At 39.8% G+C, this 24763-nt stretch overlaps 1 protein-coding gene across 1 annotated transcript; it reads left to right on the top strand.

Moving 5' to 3' along the window:
- The first annotated feature begins 17391 nt into the window (after window positions 1–17391).
- Window positions 17392–22054, top strand: LOC138873793 (uncharacterized). The gene is made up of 5 exons (XM_070152271.1): window positions 17392–17648; window positions 18303–18590; window positions 19037–19863; window positions 20468–20681; window positions 21463–22054. Exons 1-5 carry the CDS (start codon window positions 17392–17394, stop codon window positions 22052–22054), a joined length of 2178 nt encoding a protein of 725 aa, XP_070008372.1.
- Window positions 22055–24763: the final 2709 nt, after the last annotated feature.

The raw sequence follows: 24763 nt of genomic DNA, 5'->3' as shown, positions 1-24763 counted from the left end.
TTTGGCTTTATTTATTGTCTGATTTTATCTACATGTTTGGGCCTAATGTGCTAAATATTGCTTTTTACCGCTTTGATATTATCTGAACTGTATATATAAACTGCTACGAAACCCCTCTCTTCTATCTTCTGAGGAGTGCATGTTGGCGTGACTTCTTTCTGTTGGTGTCATATCCCAATTTAGAATGAGGTTCGGACAAGTTGCAAAGCCGGATTGTCACGACCCAAACTGAAGGGCCGCGACAGGCACCCGGTGCCTTACTCAACCGAGTACCAACGCAACATATCTTTCTTAGCATATTATTATGAGTAAATGAGCCAAAAAACCCGTCATGAGATAACAAGAATAAAACATAAGGAAATACTCAACATATGAAGACCCAACATGATATACAAACTTATATATGTGACATACGGGCCTATAAGGCCGACATGACCATTAGTAAACTCGAAACATAGGCCGACAAGGCCATACAAGTATCCATACACCTGATATCTGTCTACAAGCCTCTAAGTGTACATAAAATCATAAAGGTCGGGACAGGACCCCGCCATACCAATCAATATATACCCAAAGCATACTGACCAAATAGGCAACTCCGGAGCAAGTGGAGTGCACCAACACCTTCGCTGAGCTGATAGCCTACTAGGAGGACTGTCAACCTATCAATCGGGACCTGCGGGCATGAAATGCAGCGTCCCCAGGCAAAAGGGACGTCAGTACGAATAAAGTACCGAGTATGTTAGGCAGGAAAGCATAAACAAGAACAGTAATGTAAAGAGAGAGATAGAGGAGATACAACCTGTAACATCTGAGTGCCTCTGGGGGTTACTGATATGAAATGCATAATACATATATATACATAAACTTTTTAAAACATTCGCCTTTGTGGGCATCATCATCATCATATCATACCCGGCCTCAAAGAGGACTCGGTAAAAGCGTACCCGACCATCATAAGGTTCGGTAGAATCGTACCCGTCCACGTGGAGGTCGGTAAACCAACTAATCAGTGGTTGCACAATAGGTGTCGTACCCGGCCGACTATAGCGCGGCTCGGTAGAGTAAAATAGATACATATATATAATGCATGCTCAACTCATGAATCACCTTCTAAACCATTTGGAGTGACTTAAGAGCACTATGGACATCCATACCCTCAATATGAACCTTAGTAGGATTCAAGGATCATACACACTTGCTTAGAATAATTTTATAAGGAAAGAACAACATGGACAACCTTAGTTGCTAGGAGTAGATCCGTTATGAAGTAGCGTATTCATTTCACTTTAGATCATGCCAAAAGAAAGAAGAAAGTGCCTTAACATACCTTAAACCCGTTGAGTCCCTAATCCCTTCCAATCAACTCTTCAAACAAGTCAACTCAATCTATCATAGTATAAGGAGATTCAAAATCAGTGCTGAGCAAAGGCTAAGTCTATAACTTAAGCTAGTAGCTCGTTTACGTAAATTTGGGCAGCATCTCCCTTGTAACAAGGGCCTCCTCCAATACCATATACCAACAACAATTACCAGAGCAATCCATCAATACATAATTATCAATATCAAGACACCATATAACAACAACAAGTCACAACTACATTACGACGAGCGGCAAGCTCCGATTGGAATCCGTATACCCCTTATCAATCCTTATAGACTTCTTACTTCAACATAAAAGTATCATTAACATGATAATGAAGTCATTAATCAATGATTCCAGCCTTAAACCATATATTTATAACAACGAAAATAATCCACAACTTCAACTATCCTCAATTAGCAACTTTATTCACTAGTTCATGTCTAGCCCATCCATTTAACTTAATCAACATCAAGATAACCTTAGGCACAAGCAAGATCACAATATACATACCTTATACAGTAACTTCAAGTCAAAATCCAAGTTATATTCAGTTTACAACAACCCTTAATAGCAATACAACACCATAGAAGTGACTTAAGCTAATCCAAGTATTATCTTGTAGTTTATCATCCTAACAACTTAACCAACATACAAGCAAGATTAAGCACAATTAGTAGGCTGTTATACTCACCTTAGACAGCAGCAACAACTTGGAATTTCATCCAAATACAGCCCACAACAATCCTCAATGACAACACAACCTCAAAGAGGTGTTGTTCTTCACTAGAACTAAGTTTTGATGTTGAAATATGGTGTAATCACTTTGGAATCACTTCAAACCCTTGTGGTATATGTTTAGGAGGGTTAGGAGAAGTTTGGAGACGAATTGTAGTTGAAAAATGAGCAAAAATAGGCGTCCAAATCGTTTATAAATTGAAGTAGGTCAACCACCGCCTAAGTGGGTCCCATTGGGAGCTGCTTGCGCGGTCTCGCAAAAACGTGAATATCTCTCTACTCCTATGTCGTATTGATGAACGGTTTAATGCATTATAAACTAGACTCATAGACCTTCAATTTTGTAGGTATAACACCCCATAATTCCAAGTATATTTGGAGAAATTCTCAGATACATTTGACCTAAATTTCAGCAAATTTATGAATGTAACTTGTGATGACCTTTGCCAACTCTTGTTCCACAACTTGCTTGCCTTCAAAATGTAGAAAATGAATATCATACGACTAAAATAACTCATAGAATAACCTCCTTATCATGTTAATAACCCTAGTATCACCCCAAAGTACATGTTATAACATTCGAAACTTGTCGACTTTCGACGAAACTTATTTTCTTCAATTGGTTTAGCTTCTAAGATTTCCAACCCTCTTGGTACTCGTTATTCATGATCTTAAATATTTGTAACCTCCAAGGTAGCATGATTAACTTACTTTATTTTCTTCCAAATATAATCTCATTTCCGAGCATACATCAATGACTTACGACGTACTCTCACGTATGAAAACTGTGGGTGTAACATCATTCCCCCCTTTGGAACATTCGTCCTCGAATGTTAACTGATGCGCTTATCAGTTTCATAAACTATGGCTCTTACAAATACTTTAATGCTCATCTTTCCATCTAAGCAAATGTTTTGTGAATAAATCCAAACGCTTGGGCATTCCCCCCTTTTAGGCCTCTTTGTCACACCATGACATGTGGTTGGAATTCTTCTAACATCATAACATTTGATACCTTATGTCATGCAGTATGTACGACTGTGTCCTTGTATGAGCGCCTAGCGACTCATTTTCTCTTTTTCCTCTATCTTTTAGCCAATCTATAAGCCTCACTTTATGAACATATATAGAATTATGACAAGCTATCCCTCTAGGCATCTATAGGTGCACTGATGTCTTTCGCTTGGTACTTTATCGAACTTAAGACTATTTCTATCTCTTGTTTCATAGCCTTGTATATCTATCCTTATGGATTTACTACATCTAGGTAGGTTATACTATACCATAAAACTTACTTCGGTTTATTATTACCGAGGTTTGCTACCCAACTCCAGGTTACTCTCTCGCTGCTTATCCTATATGTATAAATCTAAGTCCTTTAGTGCTTCCTCATTATTATTCATCTAAGAATAACAAACAAATCTCATCTCGAACTTTGGAACTTGTACCCATCTATTGTTTATTCACCTTAATGTTGATCTATAATCTATCACTGATAACTTGCAACCTCTTACGTAATACACTGTCACTAGGGCTCACATCTTATCGGGGAACATATGAAGTGATTTTCCTGATCCACCTAGGGATAATACTATACTTCAATAACTGTATTTCATTGCATCCCAACGCGATTCATCTTATGGGGGTATTCTAATCCCGTGCAATTAATGAAATCCCTTTCTCGTTAAATCATTACTCAATCAAAGGCCGAAGTATCACCCTCTTATATATCACAATTACACCCTTATTCTACTGCTAGGTCAGCATTCCATCTCTTCTAAATGCACCTAGTCTCAGACTCCTCTGTGTTCATTCAGGCTGTACCGATCTTTTTATTACATATGGAAATCATCAGCTCCCTTGTTTTGATGGGTTTAATCATGAGGACATACATATTCTCGTCACCTTCTCACTCACCTTTTCATATCCTTACTCCTCCTAAAACCTTATTGCTCTATAATACTTTACCTTAGGACCTACACCAATCTATTTATACTACTCGCAACCTTCTTTTAACTTGCTAGCACCATAAATTTCCTTCCGTGCCTTCTCAGTTGTCCTTAAATGTAAGCAATTACTTTTGCTTGTCGTTCTATCACTTTTTGCATGAATACTTGGCTTTTCATTTTGCCTACGAATACTATAATTTTCTGTACCTCATATGATCTCAAACATCACCTTTGATGGCTTTTTTTTTACCATTCATTAGCCATGATAGGTGCCACTTTCTTATGGAGTGTATACAATATTGTAGTGAGACTGTTGTTACAGGATCATTTACTCTTTAGCTCACTATGCTTAGGTGGAAACCTTCTTCCTTATTTCCTCAGCTAGTCTTTCATTGTAGTACTTAGGGAGACCTTCTGGCTCTTGTAAAGTTGCGAGCTTGATATATCGTACACCCGAAGGTAATTTTCGTTATTCTTACTCGCCTATAATAATCCTTAGTTACATAAATTTATGCCTTTGTGCTCGTAGGGTTACTTCTAAGCTCAAATTTTTATTGTCTCCTTAGTGGCACTCTCTCTTATTTTTATAAACCTTAAAAATGGTACCTTTAATTGCCTCAACTCCTATCTGAAATTTTTTCAAATGATTGTGATCTCGTATCTGCGAGACTGAATTCACTATGTCGCGGTTCACTACATTTATCTTGCATGATCTATTGATTTATCCGTGACCTCTTGTCTAGCCATAACTGGGCTCTTCCTGAATCAACTACTAATTACTCGTTGGTCCATTCTCATATATATATATTCTGTGTAATCCCTCTTGGGATATATCCTTTGTCTTAACTTATCTCTCACCACTAGATCCTGTTGTATCAAGTGTCCATTCACACTTATTTATCAATAACATCCTGGACGAAAACTTTTACTGCCTCTCCCTGGTGTCTTGCTTGTATAATGTTCTGGAGTCGCAACATATCTACAGGAACTGAATAAATGCAACATCATCCCTTTATCCTTTTTACCACATTCTTCCTTTACCATTCCATAGTTAACTGAACCGCTTAACTCCGACTTAATACCATATCACACCATATTCCCCCCTTCAGGGGAGTACTAAGATTTAGTACTACGACGATCTACCTATACTTGTTTTACCTTTTCATATTCGGCGTCTTTTCACATTATCAATGAACCTTAATCACCTTATGGTAACCTTCTGTACCAGGGATAACTAAATTTCTTACGCACGAAGGTGACACCTACGGTAACTGGCACACTTAGTCCCTTAAGATTAACTCTGCTCAGAGTGCTTGCTTTAGGTAAGCGACTTCCTAAATAACCTTTAAAGGTTATTCGTATGTTGTCTATTCTATTATTGTTGGAGCACGATCTTTGAAATTCTCACGATGTCGACCATTATCAAATCCTCCGGTCCCTAATTCATGTTCGGTTTTATCTTGTTCACCAGCCCATACTGATTTTTATTACTCTGGGGTCTAACCTTTCCTCCTGGTAATCACGTTGAAGTCACCAACTCATTTCTCGAAATAAGAATATGACTTTATGGCTTATACTCTTTTATTGCCTTAAGGCTTGTCACCTCTTGTATTTTCCTTCACTTGACTATAGACTCTATCATCGTGTCATATTTTAATTTACTGTTATTACCCATATATCACATCTTACTCATGATGCTTCATTTATTTTCTTCTTATTCTCCGGATAATATTTTTTTTGTCTATCACTTTATTCTAAAAACTTCAACAAAAAGTTCTTTCCATATAAGCTCCCCTAGTTTCATCTCACTGGCTCTTGGGAATGCCTAACATTCTTTTTTTTACTCGGGGCTAGAGTCATACTAAGGTAAATATTTGTCCCTTCTAGGATCCCACTGCCTATATTCTGAAATTTTTGAATATTCCAGTATTCGTATCTGATTGTACTACTCTAGAGTTCACCATCTGGGTGTCTTAGAAGGATATCTTTTACCACATTTGTACCATCTTTCGGAAACATTGGTTAATGATAACAACCTATCCACAATTTTTGGGTTACTCTAACTCCAACTGGATCCTGATATCCCATCTTTCTCTTAAATAATATCTGTTAGCTCCCATAGAACATAACTGAGATGGGTGTGGCCAATTGTACTTACCTCTGTCATTGATGAAGGTACCAAAATGCTTATATTTCTCTGCCTGATTTGAAAATATTGATAATCTTCATTATCTGGGTGCCTCGTACCCCTCTTCACCTTACTTCTTTTACTTGTTAAAACTTGTATCTAGCTTCTGAATTCCTCATAGATTTTCACCATATTCGTGAATAGATATCCGTGCCTTAAGGCTCCTTATTAAGAAGCATACACATCTTAGTACACACATGATCTGTTGAAGACCTCATATTTACTCATCATAAGCATGATGTGAAATCGAGTTCCTCTGACTCAACTCTTCCACATCCACATGCAATCTCTTACCAACTGTCTTTGTGGATGTAGGTATCGTTGTATTACGACTAAAGTCGAATTTAGGAGTTTGAATTCTTACAACTGAGCTCTACTACACGATCTAGAGTAAGAAGAAAGAGTGACAGACCTAAATGCCTTGTAGCCTCCTGCTTATAAGTGTGGTGCACAACACACCCATAAACAAGACTCTACTAGACACGGCTTGTAGACTCCATAGGACAGAACTACTCTGATACCACTTCTGTCACGACCCAAACCGAAGGGCCGCGACAGGCACCCGGTGACTTACTCAACCGAGTACCAACGCAACATATCTTTCTTATCATATTATCATGAGTAAATTAGCCAAAAAACCCGTCATGAGATAACAAGAATAAAATATAAGGGAATACTCAACATATAAAGACCCAACATGATATACAAACTTATATATGTGATATATGGGCCTATTAGGCCGACATGACCATTAATAAACTCGAAACATAGGCCGACAAGGCCATACAAGTATCCATACACCTGATATCTGTCTACAAGCCTCTAAGAGTACATAAAATCATAAAGGTCGGAACAGGGCCACGCCATACCAATCAATATATATCCAAAGCATACTGACCAAATAGGCAACTCCGGAGCAAGTGGAGTGCACCAACACCTTCGCTGAGCTGATAGCCTACTAGGAGGACTGTCAAGCTATCAATCAGGACCTGTGGGCATGAAATGCAGCATCCCCAGGTAAAAGGGACGTCAGTACGAATAAAGTACCGAGTATGCTAGGCAGGAAAGCATAAAAAAGAATAGTAATGTAAAGAGAGAGATAGAGGAGATACAACCTGTAACATCTGAGTGTCTCTGGGGGTTACTGATATGAAATGCATAATACATATATATACATAAACTTTTTAAAACATTCGCCTTTGTGGGCATCATCATCATCATATTGTACCCGGCCTCAAAGAGGACCCGGTAAAATCGTACCCGACCATCATAAGGTTCGTTAGAATCGTACCCGGCCACGTGGAGCTCGGTAAACCAACTGATCAGTGGTTGCACAATAGGTGTCGTACCCGGCCGACTATAGCGCGGCTCGGTAGAGTAAAATAGATACATATATATAATGCATGCTCAACTCATGGAATCAACTTCTAAACCTTTTGGAGTGACTTAAGAGCACTATGGACATCCATACCCTCAATATGAACCTTAGTAGGATTCAAGGATCATACACACTTGCTTAGAATAATTTTATAAGGAAAGAACAACATGGACAACCTTAGTTGCTAGGAGTAGATCCGTTATGAAGTAGCGTATTCATTTCACTTTAGATCATGCCAAAAGAAAGAAGAAAGTGCCTTAACATACCTTAAACCCGTTGAGTCCCTAATCCCTTCCAATCAACTCTTCAAACAAGTCAACTCAATCTATCATAGTATAAGGAGATTCAAAATCAGTGTTGAGCAAAGACTAAGTCTATAACTTAAGCTAATAGCTCGTTTACGTAAATTTGGGCAGCAACTCCCTTGTAACAAGGGCCTCCTCCAATACCATATACCAACAACAATTACCAGAGCAATCCATCAATACATAATTATCAATATCAAGACACCATATAATAACAAGAAGTCACAACTACATTACGACGAGCGGCAAGCTCCGATTGGAATCCGTATACCCCTTATCAATCCTTATAGACTTCTTACTTCAACATAAAAGTATCATTAACATGATAATGAAGTCATTAATCAATGATTCCAGCCTTAAACCATATATTTATAACAACGAAAATAATCCACAACTTCAACTATCCTCAATTAGCAACTTTATTCACTAGTTCATGTCTAGCCCATCCATTTAACTTAATCAACATCAAGATAACCTTAGGCACAAGCAAGATCACAATATACATACCTTATACAGTAACTTCAAGTCAAAATCCAAGTTATATTGAGTTTACAACAACCCTTAATAGCAATACAACACCATATAAGTGACTTAAGCTAATCCAAGTATTATCTTGTTGTTTATCAACCTAACAACTTAACCAACATACAAGAAAGATTAAGAACAATTAGTAGGCTGTTATACTCACCTTAGACAGCAGCAACAACTTGGAATTTCATCCAAATACAGCCCACAACAATCCTCAATGACAACACAACCTCAAAGAGGTGTTGTTCTTCACTAGAACTAAGTTTTGATGTTGAAATATGGTGTAATCACTTTGGAATCACTTCAAACCCTTGTGGTATATGTTTAGGAGGGTTAGGAGAAGTTTGGAGACGAATTGTAGTTGAAAAATGAGCAAAAATAGGCGTCCAAATCGTTTATAAATTGAAGTAGGTCAACCACCGCCTAAGTGGGTCCCATTGGGAGATGCTTGCGCGGTATCGCAAAAACGCGAATATATCTCTACTCCGATGCCGTATTGATAAACAGTTTAATGAGTTAGAAACTAGACGCGTAGACCTTCAATTTAGTAGGTAGAACACCCCATGATTCCAAGTATATTTGGAGAAATTCTCAGATATATTTGACCTAAATTTCAGCAAATTTATGAATGTAACTTGTGATGTCCTTTGTCAACTCTTGTTCCACAACTTGCTTGCCTTCAAAATGTAGAAAATGAATATCATACGACTAAAATAACTCATAGAATAACCTCCTTATCATGAATACCAGCAAGTTTCGAATGTTATAACATTCAAAACTTGTCGACTTTCGACGAAACTTATTTTCTTCAATTGGTTTAGCTTCTAAGATTTCCAACCCTCTTGGTACTCGTTATTCATGATCTTAAATATTTGTAACCTCCAAGGTAGTATGATTAACTTACTTTATTTGCTTCCAAATATAATCTCATTCCGAGCTTACATCAATGACTTACGACGTATTCTCACGTATGAAAACTTAGGGTGTAACACGGATGATCTTTTGGTTACCGGTACGCTGCCCCCCCCCCCCCGGCTCGAGTTGTCCGCTCGGGTAAGCCAGGTCTAGAACAATACACCCAGGTTTTAAACCTAAAATAACTTAGCCTCATACCGGATCCCTAGTAGGAATGCTGTTTGCATCATGTGTATTTGACTTTGGGGACTCAACACAGGGGTTGGGTTCGTTTAGGACAAGCGTACCCGAAAATAAAAGACCAACATGATGCATTTTATGTGCTACCTGTGCATTTAATTTGTTTCGGATTGCATGTTGACCATCTTCTAGATTGAGTGAGGAAAACTAAAAGAAAAACCGAGTTGAGGTATGAGAGAGGATTTCACCCATTTCCCAATAATGATGCCCAAAATGTCCCGAAACTCTGCCGAATTTTTGAAAGAAAAGATAAGAAAAAGGATTCCTTGAAAAAAGAAGTTTCTTGAAAAAAGAAGAATTAGTCCAAAATAATTTTTCGTTTTTTTTCCTTTTCATGTCAAAACTAGCCGAACTATGCGGGTTTGATTCTCACCGGATGTGGGATACGTAGGCAACCCTTATTGCGTCTAGCCCCACTTTTTGAAAAATTTGAAAAAATATATAAAGCGTCGTCATTTTGTCGTAAATAAAGTGGGTAATGCCTTTCTTGTCTAAATAGTCGAATGTCCCAACGGGACGCCGAAGAGCTATTTTTGCAAGAATAGTCGCTGACTGTGTTTTGTTAAAATTTTGGCCACTTAGCGAGCACAGCCCTAAAAACTTCCATTTCAAAATGTTGAAGGGCCGTATTCGCAAAAGTAGCCCTGACTTCTTGATTTTTGCAAAATAACCCCTTTTATCAGTTTTTCAAATGAGATTCACTTTGTGTGGAAACCAATCACCCTAATCTAAATGTGCAGGATGAGCACGAGTCAAAATTTACCAATGAAGATCATGTCCAAGATTCCATTGGATCTACTCATGTGGTGGGAAGATTTGGGTAAAGAAGGACGAGATATGGTCAACCTTTATTTGGGAGACATAATAAGGGCACTAGCAACATTTTGGGACCCAGCTCACAACATCCTACACTTCTCAGATTTTGAACTCACATCCACCTTGGAAGAGATAGCGGGTTATATGGGAAGTCCTGAAGGTCTAAGGCATAAGTATTTGGTCTCTCCAAGAACAGTTACCTCTCATAAGTTCCTGGATTTTGCTAAACTTAAGCATGGGGGGTCTAGTACGCAGATTTGGTGGTCGGTTTTCCACTCTACGCTTCATATACCAGAGGTACGGGCATGCAGGATGATTTGACAACCCGTAGAGTGGGGTTTGTAGCAAAGGGAACCAAGCAAAATGGGATGAGCATAGGCTTTTGGAACGAGTGCCAGTATTTGAAAGCAAACACCCATATAACCTGCTATCTCTTGGTGTCCAGTAATGGACCCATATATTCCCAAATTTGCGTTCATCATATTTGGAATGAGTGCCAATATTTGACAGCAAACACCCGAGTGTGTGACCTATCTAAAGGCGAGGTCTCACCCGCCTATCTTGCCTGGTATAGGAAGAAGAACACCACAAGGGCCGATGAGGCCTATCTTCCAGGATTTTGATGAGGCCTCGCAAGAACAGTGGGCTTGGTTGGACAAGGAGAATGAGTACAGGGCCACAATAGGCAAACTGGAAAAGCAAGTCAGGGATCTTCAGTTTGAGAATGGTTTGTAAGTCGCCGCGGATGAGGGCGAAAAGAAAAAGCTAGCCAAAGAAAATGACGCCCTGCGAGCCCAAAAGAGCAAAAGACAGGCCCAGAGAACAACCTTTCATTTTGATCGTGACAAAAAAAAAGAAAGAAGAGAGGGAACTTGGAGTTAGGAAATGAAAATAGCAGCCGAAAACCCCACTAGAAGTGCAAAATATGAAAAGCTTATAAGTAACCTTAGGCAGAAAGTGGGTGAATATGGTTTTGATCTAAAAAGGCCGAAGGTGAACTGGCAAAAGCTCGAACAAAATTGGCTAAAAATGCGGAGGAACGAGCACGTTTGGTCAAAAAGTTAAAAGAGAAATATGACAATGGAATCATGGGGTTGAAGAAAAAGATCATCGTTCTCGAGAACAAAATGATTAAGCAGGCAAGGGATTTCAAAGTAGAAATAGAACACTGTTATGCACTGATGTTGTAGTTCGAAAAAGACCTGCAGTAGCTTCAAGAATAAAATCATATAGCTGAACAAGTGTTAGGGGCCAGGTCTCAGCAGATTAGACGATTGCTCCAAGAGAAGGGTATCATTAGGGAGAGGATTAGAGCAATTTCTGACTACATCGTCATGAAGTGCCATGAATGTGAAGACATGACTAGATCCACCTTCTTTGCCGCGGTAATGACCTTCATCCGCCAAATAATGAGTGACCTGGAGCGTCTTCAAGGGGATCTTGCGCATAGGCCCGTGGCCAGGCCGACTGATGTCCCACGGGCCCCTGGAGCAGTTGAGGCTGTCACACCTCCTTTTTACCTACACCCCCAAGAAGGGGTATATAAGCGAGTTTTTTTCCAATTTAAAGTGACAATCAAAACGGGATTATTTTATTAAAATTCAGAGTCGTTACTTGGGATAATTTATGGTGTCCCAAGTCACCGGTTCAAATCCCGAATCGAGGAAAGAATGACTCTGTATCACAGTCTGCGAACACAGAAATCCGGGTAAGGAATTCTGTTAACCCGGGAGAAGGTATTAGGCATTCCCGAGTTCAGTGATTCTAGCACGGTCGCTTTGACCCTACTTGGCTTATTAAAATTGTTTAATTACTCATTTTGGAACCTATGTGCATTTAACCTTTTAACCGCTTCTAATCACTTGATTTATTCTTTTTTTCAAGAATTGAGTTACGCGTACGTGTACTCTTTTGGCGCGTCAAAAATTATGTCATGCGAACGTGTCCATAATTAACAACGCTTGTTTAATTATTTAAGAAAAATTTGGTTGAAGTTGTGCGAACGCATACCTCGAGTCTTTTAAGAGTTTAATTTGCCATTATGTTACGCGAACGTATACATAATCGCAATACTAATCTAAACTGGGTCTAAAGCAAACTACGAGTGTTTGAGGTTATTTTATACTAAGTTAATATTAATGCAAAGGCCATAGTTTAAGGATTTTGTTTGTGTATGGCGTACCTCAACTAATTAATGAGCATAACTAATGGGTTAAAAGATGTAAGAGGATTTCCACTTATTTTATGCTAATGTTTGAGCCAAAATTTAATAATCGATGAACTAATAATAGACAACTCATGCTTGATCGCGGAAAGGCCCAGGCTGGTCAGAAGCCCAACGGCCAACTACCAATTACTATATGATCAACGAAAGAAACAGCTGGGCTCGATGTGAACCAAGACGGAAAATCCCATCGCCGAAAAGAAATTCGGCACAACTGGGCCAAAGAAGGCAGCCCAGTTTCACGATTCAGCGCTAATGTTTGAGGCCAATTGCATCATTCAAGGAAATCTGAGTTAATACTGATAATCCTGGACTCAGATGCAAAGCATATTTAAATGCTAACATATATTCTGAAGTGAATATGCAATTCCTAGTGAGATTTATTTCAACAAAACTCAACAAAATGATCTTCCTACATCACCAAAATAGAACATTCCATGCCCAAATAACAACTGACCTATTACCAATCATTACATGAAATTGAAACACTTAATGATTCTTCCCTGAGCGTCATTATCGTTCATACAACTAGCCTAGCTATCAAACACAAGCAATTCTTATTTTAGTTCATCGAAATATCTGAAAGGACCTCGAAACACATGTATATGTTTGATAACATGGCTTCAACAAGAGATTTTCACTCTATGCCTAGTCGAAAGACCCTTTAAAATGCAAGAAGCTCATACACAAGCAAAAGCAGAACTAAGTGAGACTTTGACATCACTTGACTAACACATATTACACTAATTAGACTAAGGATCACGATCCGCAACTAACACATATTACACTAGGTCTAGATGAATACTCTTGAATCAACTACATTCAGAAAAGGTCCAAATCCATCACTTAAAACAGATGTAATACCAGGGAATGAAGTATGCAAAATAAGCTAGGCTAGGCAAACATGAGATAAATAAAATGGCAGAATCAAGTAGTAATCAACAACAGGGACTAATGTTTATCATTTAACTTCAGCTTGGTTTACATATCTTCATACAAAGACTCAATCAGGCCGCATTTCCAGTCATATTTCAAAGGATTACCTGGAGATTACAAAAGGAAAAGAGGTGAACGCAGTAAATAGCAACAACAGTAACACTCAGCACCCAGAAAATGAGCCAGCAGACTAGTTTTAAACCCAGCAGATGAGATACAATAATCCAGACACTAATTTCAGTCACTCAATGAACCAGAAGACCTCAAACCAGACTTGGCCTTAACCCATTTTTGTATCAGCTAACCAGAAATCGCTTCAACAATAGGAAAACTTCAGAAAAACACTAAGAGCACTCAACGTAACAATGTTATTTTCCTAAAATTCTTCAGCCGTTTTGATTTTTTTTGATTTTTTTTTTCTCTTCCCTCTCTGCCTTGAAAGGCAAGAAAACATGCCTTTTTAGGCAAGGAAGTAGGGCAGCTTAAAGAAAATCAAGTTTGCACTTTGCACCTTCTGAAATTTTCATTTTAGCCTAGGTGCCCTTAGTTTAATCTTCAGAAGTCAAAATAGCCCCCACCCCAGCCTCCTAGAAGTTTTCCTAGGCTGTTACAAAAATATTCCCTATGCCAATTTTCCAAGCTACCCCTCAGATCCTCTAAAAATTACTTCAGATTACCAAATGGGTCAATTCAACCCAATGACTTAAACCCAGACTGGGTGGGCTGTTCTTGCACAAATGGGTCATAGCCAACCTAGAACCCAAATGACACAACTAGTGAAATGTAAGCCCATGTTGAGATGGTTCAAATAATTAAAAATCTACACTAATTGATTTAGTAACTTGAAATAACCAACTGATGAATCTAGAACTAGATTACTGCTTAATTAACATAGAAAGAATTAATTAAATTGTCAAACCAAACTAATTAACCAATCAAGACAGGACTCTCAATTAGCCATGCATCTAATCAAAACTTAAGAAAGAAACCAGAAGAAGAGAAGGAACAGAAAGAAAACAATGAGGAGAAAACAAAATAAAAGAAGATTAATTATAAACAAAAAGAAATACCTTCTACAATTCGGACCAAGAAAACAAACAACTCAAATCTTCAACTCCTTGGGTTCCTGGTCCAATCTGATATTAATCGCATGTTCTCACAGAGAACAAGTGAATAAAATCATTTTGGACCAACATCGTCCGCAGAATCTCGATTTTGACTCTTAAGACTCAACTTGAGATTTTATATTCGAAGAGCCTCATTAGGATTCGAGGGTAGTGGGTTGGGTATCTGGGATGAGGAGGTCATGGTGGTCACTTGGTGTTGATTTGGTGGGAAAAGGAGTCGGCGCCGCCGGGTTAAGGCGATGGGAATTAGGGGCGGCGGGTCAGGGTTTATGTTTGGTCTCTGAAGAGACGAGGGTGAGAGAGAGACGAGATGGGGGGTTCTAAGGGGGTGGACTTGTTCGGATATTTAAATAGCCTGGGGAGGCTACTTCCCAACCATTGGATTAATGGAGATCAACGGCTAGGATCCGGGGAGGGCGAACGACGTCATTTGGTTGGGAAGTGGGGCTGGACCGGGTTGGGTCGTGGGTTTGGGATGGGTTAAGCGGGTATTTGGGGGCAAACTCGATTGGGCCTATGGAATTTTCATTAAAACGGTCCACACCAGCCCTCTCTTTCAATTCTTTTCAAATCCATTTTCCAAAAATTCTTTTCTTCTTCTTTTTTTTTCAAAATTAAATTAAAATCTAAATCAAATCCTACAACCTAATTAACCTATCAAAAACACTAATTAAGCCTAAATACTAATTATCACAATTAATTAAACAAGCAAATTTAGAAGAAAACTACTCAAAATTCGAAAATTAAAACTAAAAGTGGAAATTAAACTATATATATTTTTTAATTTTTCCATTTTTATAAACGACTAATGTGCTAATTAGTCTTAAAAATGCAAATTCAAATCCTAAATGCAAATGCAACATATTTTTGTATTTTTCATTAATTAAACAAAAATAAAAGTGCATAGACCAAATGCAAACAATTATCAGAGAATGCCACAAAATCCACAAAAATTGCAAATAATGAAAAGAAGTTATTTTGCTTTGAATTTATTGGAGTAATTCATATAAGGCAAAAATCACGTGCTCACAGAGGCATTGATGTATTCATGATTTTCATTCGAGTCTATATTTTTATTTTTCTTTGTCCGAGTCTGTTAGTCTGTTTTCAAGTCTGTATTTTCATCTTTCTGTTGGAGTCTGTTAGTCCCCCTTTTCGAGTCTGTAATTTTTATGATTAAATTCTATAGGATGAGTCATTGTAATCAAGATGTTTTTATTTTATGAAAATTTGAAAACCCCAAAAAATGTTTTTTATTTATTTTATCCTTATTCCCAGAACTACGTTTGGTCTGATTCATGTGGCATCATGATACGTAGGCAATCCCCATGGGATTCGATCATAACCGTGAAAAAAAAGGAAAAAAAAGATAGAAAACAAGAGAATTGTGGGAGGAAAGTAATAACAAAACAAGAGAGAAAATGAGGGGAAAAAAGAAAAACAAGAATCAAGCAAAGAAAAGCAGGAATGAAAAAAAAAAGAGAAGTTGAAAAATGAAAATTAGGGAAAGTCGGGATGACGCAAGCAACCGATCAAATGCATAATAGAAATGGTTAACTGCTTAGGTGCATTGCATCCCCAACGTGTGGTTGCCTATATGTTAAGCCCTAATCACTAACAAGCTTGTTGTTGATTCAGTCCAGCCAGGTGGTTAGTTTGTTTGGCATTCTGGCAACTCACCCGTACAACACCAGGTCTAAAGACAAGTTGATCATGGCTAACCAAGAACTGGATGCAAGTGTTATTGATCCGTCAAGAGAGGGGTAAGAGTCTGATGTTAATCTGAAAGAGGAGTTGTATAAGCTGAAACGCCAGATGACAGAGATGTACCAGGCATGGGTAAAAGGGCATCCACCACCATCCTACCCCGTCAACCCTGCTTTCATCTCGTCGTTGGCTCAATCCCAGGAACCTCCCACTGTTGATTCATCTCCAGGCTTTCCCATTTACCACCACTACCAAGGCACCACTTCCCAGAATCTACAAGCTCCACCACCCAAACCAGTCTCGTACCCTTCTCCACCAGCCACCCTTGTCTTTGTGGCACCCCCACCCGCTACACTCCATCGATCTTTCGGTGGCCTTTATTCCAGACCCAAGATAACCAATATTATCCCCCGGAGCCTACTTTCAAGGCCCCCAAACCTTACTCTTACACTCCTCATTTCGACCTCCCTGTTGAGACTGAGAAACCACCTAAAAATCCAGAACAGGAGGAGATGTTCAGGAAGGTTAGAAGCTAGGAACAATCATTCAAAAATATGCAGGGATTAGGAGGCCAGGTGAGCGTGGCCTACAAAGATTTGTATCTATTTCCTGATGTTCAGTTGTCGGTGGGATTTAAGATGCCAAAGTTTGACTTGTATGATGGGCACGGAGACCCGGTGGCCCACTTGATAGGACTCTGCAGTAAAATGAGAGGAGCCGGCTGGAAAGAGGAGCTATTGATGACATACTTTAACTAGAGCCTGAGTGGCTCGGCATTGGAGTGGTACACTCGTCAGGATCACAGCAGATGGTATACCTGGGACAATTTGGCCGAAGCATTCGCCCGTCATTTCCAGTACAACATTGAGATTGTTCCAGATCGTTTGTATTTGACTAAGATTGAGAAGCAACCTAGTGAAAAATTCATAGAATATGGTTTTCGATGGAGAGAACAAGCGGCAAGAGTCAACCCTCCGATGGAGGAGAGTGAAATGGTGGAGTACTTTTTGCAGGCTTTAGAGCCCACCTACTTTGGCCATCTGATATCAAACATAGGCAAGTCGTTCAATGAGGTAGTGAAGATGGGTGGCATGGTGGAAGAAGGGCTTAAATCAAGCAAAATCATGAGCTACTTGGCTATCAAAACAACTACCCAAGCCATTCAGAACGGTACTGGGGGAGTGATTGGAAAGAAGAAGAAAGAAGATGTGGCAACAATTGATTCAGGATCATGGTTTGGAAGGGCCCGTCATACCAATATACCCAGCCTCGACCCCATCACCGAACCTACAACCAAACCCCATATAATCCGTCCCAATACTACTTCCCATCACCAGACCCTCATATTTCTGTCCACCATGCCCAAACATATACTCAACCTCCTGCCTATGCATAATGGCGTGCCCCAGCCCCACAAAATACCTACCCAGCTCCACAAAATGTTTACCCACCCCACGAGCCTACCGAAACCCTACCGGCCCAGGTTTCCGACCCAATCCAGCATTTAAAAACGAGAGGATGCAGCGGAAGAAAACCTTTACCCCGTTGGGGGAGTCTTATACCAGTTTATTCCACGATTGAGGCAATTGGATATGCTGAGGCCAATTGAGTCGAAATTGACAAACCCTCCTCCAAAGAATCTTGATTATTCTGTAAGTTGTGAATATTGTTCTGGTACCCCGGGGCATGATACGGAGAAGTGCTGACACTTGAAAAATGCCATCCAGGAGCTCATTAACACAAACCGGATTAAAGTCCAAACTCCGGAGGCACCTAACATCAACCAGAACTCACTACCAACCCATCAGGAGACAAACATGATTGAGATAGTACATAAGGGAGGGGAGCCCAAGAATCCTTCATAGACTGTCATGATGATTTGGTCCAGTGAAATCAAGTCAGTCAAAAAACCAACGGTTGAAGGATCAGTGAACAAGTTGAGCATGACAAGCGGTGAACCTTCTATGGTAGCTAAGAAAGGATCCCCAAGTGATGTTATAGCAAAGCAAGAAAAGTCAAAAGTGGTTTTTCCAGGAGTGGCCAACAAGCCTATCATAATTGTGGAGGGTGCCCGTACGGATCCCATCATCATCAAGCCTGTAACCCAGTTGCCGGTAATCAGCACCAAGGCCATCCCATGGAACTATGAACGGGTGATATTGACCTATAAGGGAAAGTAAGTGAAAGAAGAAGTCAATGAGGCCCAGGGATTAACTCGTTTGGGGAGATGCTTGCCCCGGAAGAGTTAAGGAAGGCTAAAACATCCAGAGATAACCCAGTTCTAGTGAAGAAAGCAGTGACTGAAGAAGAGGCGGAGGAGTTTCTGAGAAAAATAAAGGTACAAGATTATTCCATCGTGGAGCAGTTGAGAAAGACGCCTGCTCAGATTTCATTATTGTCATTTTTAATCCATTCAGATGAGCATCGTCGTGCCCTGATGAAAATTCTGAACGAGGCTCACATTCCCGACAAAATTTCAGTGAACCATTTGGAAAAGATCGCCAACAAAATATTTGAGGTGAATAGGGTCACGTTCTCTGATGATGAGTTGCCTGTGGAAGGTACTGAACACAACAGAGCTCTTTATCTTACAATAAAATGTGAAGATTTTGTGGTTACCAGGGTATTAGTTGACAATGGGTCTAGTGCAAACATCTGCCCACTCTCTACTCTAAACAAGTTGAAAGTTGATGATGAAAGGATTCACAAAAACAGCATATGCATTCGAGGTTTTGATGGTGGAGGAAAAGACTTGGTCGGTGATATAGTGCTTGAGTTGACAATGGGACTGGTGGAATTCACTATGGAGTTCCAGGTGTTGGACGTGGCCGTCTCCTACAATTTACTGTTAGGTCGCCCTTGGATTCATGCCACTAAAGCACTCTCGTCCACTCTACACCAGATGGTCAAGTTCGAATGGGATAGGCTGGAGATCGTCGTACATGGCGAAGATAATTTGTGTGCTCACAGTGATGGCTCTGTCCCATTCATTAAGGCTGAAGATGAAAAAGGGCCCTGGGTCTATCAGGTTTTTGAAATAGTGCCGGTCGAGAAAGTTCCAGAAGGTAAATGTGTTCCAACTCTAAAGATAACCTCCGCATCAGTCATGGTGGCCTTTGAAATGCTGAAAAATGGCTTCGTGCCCGGTAAAGGTCTGGGTGCATCTCTGCAGGGTATCATACAGCCAGTGTCCCTCCCTGAGAATTTGGGTACGTTTGGTCTTGGATTCAAACCTACAACGACAGATGTGAGAAGGGCTAAAAGGTTGAAACAGAAGGCGTGGGCACTTCCAAAGCTTGTTTCACGTCTCTCCAGGTCTTTTGTCAAGCCCGGTGCCAGGAAACGCCCAGAGATGACAGTTCCGAATTCTATGGTTGACATTGATGAGGAGTTAATTGAAAAGTTCCAGAGGTTGTTTGATGATGTGAACATGGTGGAAGTTGGAGAAGGTTCTAGCAAAGCGGACGTGCAGTTCGTCGGGCCGAATGCAAAGCTTAACAATTGGAAGGCTACTCCTCTCCCTACCAGAAAGGAGTCTTGGTAGTTTGTTTTGTTTTCCTTTCTATCTGGGTCATTTCAAGGTTGTGACCTGGATTTTTATTTTTCGTTTGTTGATGTACAAACCATGTTATCCTTTATTTTCAATGAAATATAATTTCCCTTTTCTATCATTCCTGATAGTTTTTGTTTTTCTTTTATTCTTTGTACAGTTCTTTTTATGCTGGTTTCAATAACATGACATGCATGAGGAATCTTCGGCCCAATCTTAAAAGTCAATCTAATTCTGAAACAATAATCCAAGAAATAGAGTGTGACGATGAATCAAAATATGACAAGGATGAGGCCTTTGAAGAGATTAGTAAGGAATTAAGTCATTTTGAAGAAAAACCCAAGCCTACCTGAATGATACAGAAGCAATCAATCTAGGGGATCCAGATAATGTCAGAGAAACCAAGATAAGTGTCCATCTTGAACTGTAAATCAGGGAAGAAAAAATTAAAGCACTGTTTGAGTATAAGGATATTTTTGCATGGTCATATGATGACATGCCAGGCTTGAGTACCGATTTGGTGGTCCACAAATTGCCGATCGACCCAGCTTTCCTGCCCGTCAAGCAGAAGTTGAGAAAATTCAAAACTGACATGAGTGTGAAGATTAAAGAAGAGGTCACAAAGCAGCTTGATGCAAAGGTTATTCAGGTCACGCGATATCACACGTGGTTAGCCAATGTTGTGCCTGTTCCAAAGAAAGACGGTAAGACCAGAGTGTGTGTTGATTACTGTGATCTCAACAAGGCAAGTCCAAAAGACAACTTCCCACTGCCAAATATCCACATTTTGATTGATAATTGTGCCAAGTATGAGATTGGGTCTTTTGTGGACTGCTATGCGGGGTATCATCAGATTTTAATGGATGATGAAGAAGAGGAGAAAACGGCATTCATCACGCCGTGGGGAACATATTGCTACCGGGTCATGCCTTTTGATTTGAAAAATGCCGGGGCAACTTACATGAGGGCAATGACAACCATATTCCATGACATGATATATAAGGAGATCGAGGTTTACATGGATGATGTGATCATAAAGTCCAAGAAGCATTCTGACCACGTCAGAGATTTGAGAAAGTTTTTTCAAAGGCTCCGCAGGTACAATCTCAAACTCAATCCTGCAAAGTGCGCATTTGGTGTTCCATCGGGGAAATTGTTGGGATTCATAGGCAGTCGACGAGGTATTGAATTGGATCCGTCAAAGATCAAGGCTATCCAGGAATTGCTACCGCCAAAGAACAAGACCGAGGTGATGAGTCTGTTAGGGAGGCTAAACTACATCAGTAGGTTTATTGCTCAGCTCACGACAACTTGTGAGCCCATCTTTAAGCTGCTAAAGAAGGATGTTGCGGTCAAATGGACTGATGAGTGTTAGGAAGCATTTGTAAAGATAAAGGGGTATTTGTCAAACCCACCTGTGTTGTTTCCGCCAGAACCTGGGATACCTTTGATTCTTTATTTGACAGTCCTGAATTCATTTGGATGTGTATTGGGTCAGCATGACATCACCGACAGGAAAGAGCAAGGCATCTATTATCTTAGCAAAAAAGTTCACATCGTATGAGGTTAAGTATACTCCCCTTGAGAGGACTAGTTGTGCCCTGACTTGGGTAGCACAGAAGTTGAAGCATTACTTATCATCCTATACTACTTACCTCATCTCTCGCCTGGATCCTTTGAAGTATATCTTTCAGAAGTCCATGCCCACAGGAATGCTTGCAAAGTGGCAGATCTTGCTCACGGAGTTTGACATTTTATATGTGACTCGGACAGCAATGAAAGCCCAAGCTTTGGCTGATCACTTGGCCGAAAACCCGGTAGATGAAGAATATGAACCTTTGAGGACTTACTTCCCTGATAAAGAGGTAATGCATATCGACAAGGTCGAAAAAGAGGAAAAGCCCGGTTGGAAACTCTTCTTTGATGGGGCCGCTAACATGAAAGGTGTTGGGATAGGGGCAGTGCTTATTTCTAAAAAAAGGCATCACTACCCTGTTACAGCTCAGCTTCGATTTTACTATACCTACAACATGGCTGAATACGAAGCATGCATTCTAGGTTTGAGGCTAGCTGTAGATATGGGAATCTAGGAAGTCTTGGTCTTAGGAGACTCGGACCTTCTAGTGCATCAGATTCAAGGAGAATGGGAGACGCGGGATTTAAATCTTATACCGTATCAACAATGTTTGCATGATCTTTGTCAACGGTTTCGATCAATAGAATTCAGGCACATTCCAAGGATCCATAATAAGGTTGTCGATACTTTGGCTACCTTGGCGTCGATGTTACATTATCCAGATAAGGCTTATGTTGACCCTTTGCATATTCAAGTCCGCGATCAGTATGCTTACTGCAATATGGTTGAGGAGGAAATTGATGGTGAACCATGGTTCCATGACATCAGGGAGTATATCAGGATGGGGGTGTATCCAGTACAAGCCACAGGTGATCAAAAGAGAACAATTCGTCATTTGGCAAGTGGATTTTTCTTCAATGGAGGAGTTTTGTACAAAAGGACTCCAGATCTTGGTTTGTTAAGATGCATAGATGCTAGAGAAGCCACGGCTATCATGACCGAAGTACATTCTGGGGTTTGCAGACCGCATATGAGTGGGTATGTTCTGGCAAAGAAGATTCTCCGAGTAGGTTATTATTGGCTCACCATGGAGCGGGATTGTATTAGTTTTGTGCGCAAATGTCATTAATGCCAAGTACACGGAGATTTGATTCATTCTTTGCCATCTAAATTACACACAATGTACGCACCATGGCCCTTTGTTGCTTGGGGTATGGATGTCATTAGACCAATTGAGCCAGCAGCATCCAATGGGCATAGGTTCATTCTGGTAGCCATTGACTATTTCACTAAGTGGGTTGAAGCTAAAACATTCAAATCTGTGACCAAGAAGGCAGTGGTCGATTTTGTTCATTCAAATATCATATGTCGGTTCGGAATCCCAAAGGTGATCATCAAAGATAATGGTGCTAATCTTAACAGCCATCTGATGAAAGAAGTGTGTCAATGGTTTAAGATTACGCATCGTAATTCCACCCCATACCGCCCCAAGGCGAATGGAGTAGTCGAGGTAGCCAACAAGAACATAAAGAAGATACTTCGAAAAATGGTGTTGGGTTATTGCACTACTATTTGCACTTTAGTAGGTGCAACTCCCTATTTGTTGGTATATGGCACAGAAGTAGTGATACCCGCGGAGGATAAAATTCCATCCCTTCGGATTGTTGCTGAAGCCGAAATTGATAATGTTGAGTGGGTCAAAACCCATCTGGAGCAATTAAGTTTGATTGATGAGAAAATATGGGCAGCAGTATGCCACGGCCAGTTGTAGCAAAAGAGGATGGCAAGAGCATACAACAAGAAGGTGTTTCCCCAGAAATTTGAAGTGGGTCAGCAAGTATTAAAACGCATCCTTCCACATCAGGCTGAAGCAAAAGGCAAATTCGCCCCAAATTGGTAGGGGCCGTTCATCATAACGAGAGTGTTGTCCAATGGTGTTTTGTATTTAACAGATATAGAAGGCAAATGTGTAGATATGACTATCAATTCTAATGCGGTCAAAAGATATTATGTATGATTTCTTTGGTTTAAATTGTGTTGTTTGTACTTGGCATGTTTTGAAGATTGGAATGACGAAGGCATTTTGTTCTGTTATCTAAACACTTTATCCTTTGTTACCCCTTTGAGCTTTATTTATTTCCTTTCATACCCCTCTTTTGGAATCAGTATCAAAGTTCAGAAGCACGAGCGCAAAGGGTTAGTAAAGAATAAAAAGAGAAAAGAAAAGAGAAAAGAGAAGGAAAAGAATGGAAAAAAGTGAAAAAAGGAGAGAAAAAAAAGAAAATAAAAGAAAAGGAAAAGAGAGAAAGAAAAGAAAATAGAAAAATCACAACAACAAAGTAATTCCTATGATATTAACTATGTTCGACCTGATTCCTTTTAAGGATACGTAGGCAGCCTCACGGTTCGGTCCCATCAAAATAAAAATTTAAAAAGTCCCCAAATAAAGAAATTGGGGTAGAAAGTTGTGGTTGTTGTAAGAAATCTGATTCCAAAAGTTGTAATTTTGAACCCATTCAAGTTGTTTTGAGCCTTTATGATACCCTTTCTTTCTAAACCTATCCAAAAGCCCACATTACGGTCTAATTCAAACCAGTCTTCGAGAGATGCCGAGTCGAGTAAGTAGAGGTGACTCATATCAGGGGCAACACTACGTGCTGATTAAAAAAATGAAAAATGAGAGAGTCTTATTGGTGAAAACCCCCATGGGCACTGTAAGGCGATGGGAAGCTGAGAGAAATTAAAATGAGAAAATCTTATTGGTGAAAACCCTCACGGGCACCGTAAGGCGACAGTGAGTTGAGAGATGAACAAATGAGAGAGATTTGTTGGTGAAAACCCTTCAGGGCACCGCAATCCGAATAAGTTTGTTGACTTGGCAAGGGAGTTAGATCATGGGAACCACAGGCATAAAAGTGCGAAGACTAAAAGAAGATTGGTTGAACAGGCTGGGATGATTAATCCGAAATGCATGTCATGATCATTGGTACCAACTGCTCCACTTAGATAAGTCTCTTTCCCTTTTCTCTTTCAAACATGTCATCCAGTTTTGGATTTTCCTCTTTATTCCTAACTCTCAAAGTCATTGCATTTCATTTCTTTGGGTTTATTTCTCTAAGGTTTTTCAAAATGTCAGCCTTGTTTAAGCAAGAAAGAAAGGATTTAAAAGCTTACTACCAAACCTCCAAATTGCACAAAGCAAAGTGCGGTCAAAGCATTCCAG

Source organism: Nicotiana sylvestris, chromosome 7 (genome assembly GCF_000393655.2).
Source record: "Nicotiana sylvestris chromosome 7, ASM39365v2, whole genome shotgun sequence".
In the NCBI taxonomy this organism is placed as follows: Eukaryota; Viridiplantae; Streptophyta; class Magnoliopsida; order Solanales; family Solanaceae; genus Nicotiana; species Nicotiana sylvestris.
This window is presented reverse-complemented; position numbering and strand designations above follow the sequence as displayed.

What these genes read in the sequence shown, in the direction of transcription:
- LOC138873793 (XM_070152271.1), top strand. Translation starts at nt 17,392, where the DNA reads ATGGAGGAGAGTGAAATGGTGGAGTACTTTTTGCAGGCTTTAGAGCCC. An exon ending in ACAATTGATTCAGGATCATG is followed by an intron (nt 17,649 to 18,302) that starts GTTTGGAAGGGC and finishes GATTTGGTCCAG; the next exon opens with TGAAATCAAGTCAGTCAAAA. An exon ending in ATATTGACCTATAAGGGAAA is followed by an intron (nt 18,591 to 19,036) that starts GTAAGTGAAAGA and finishes TGTGGTTACCAG; the next exon opens with GGTATTAGTTGACAATGGGT.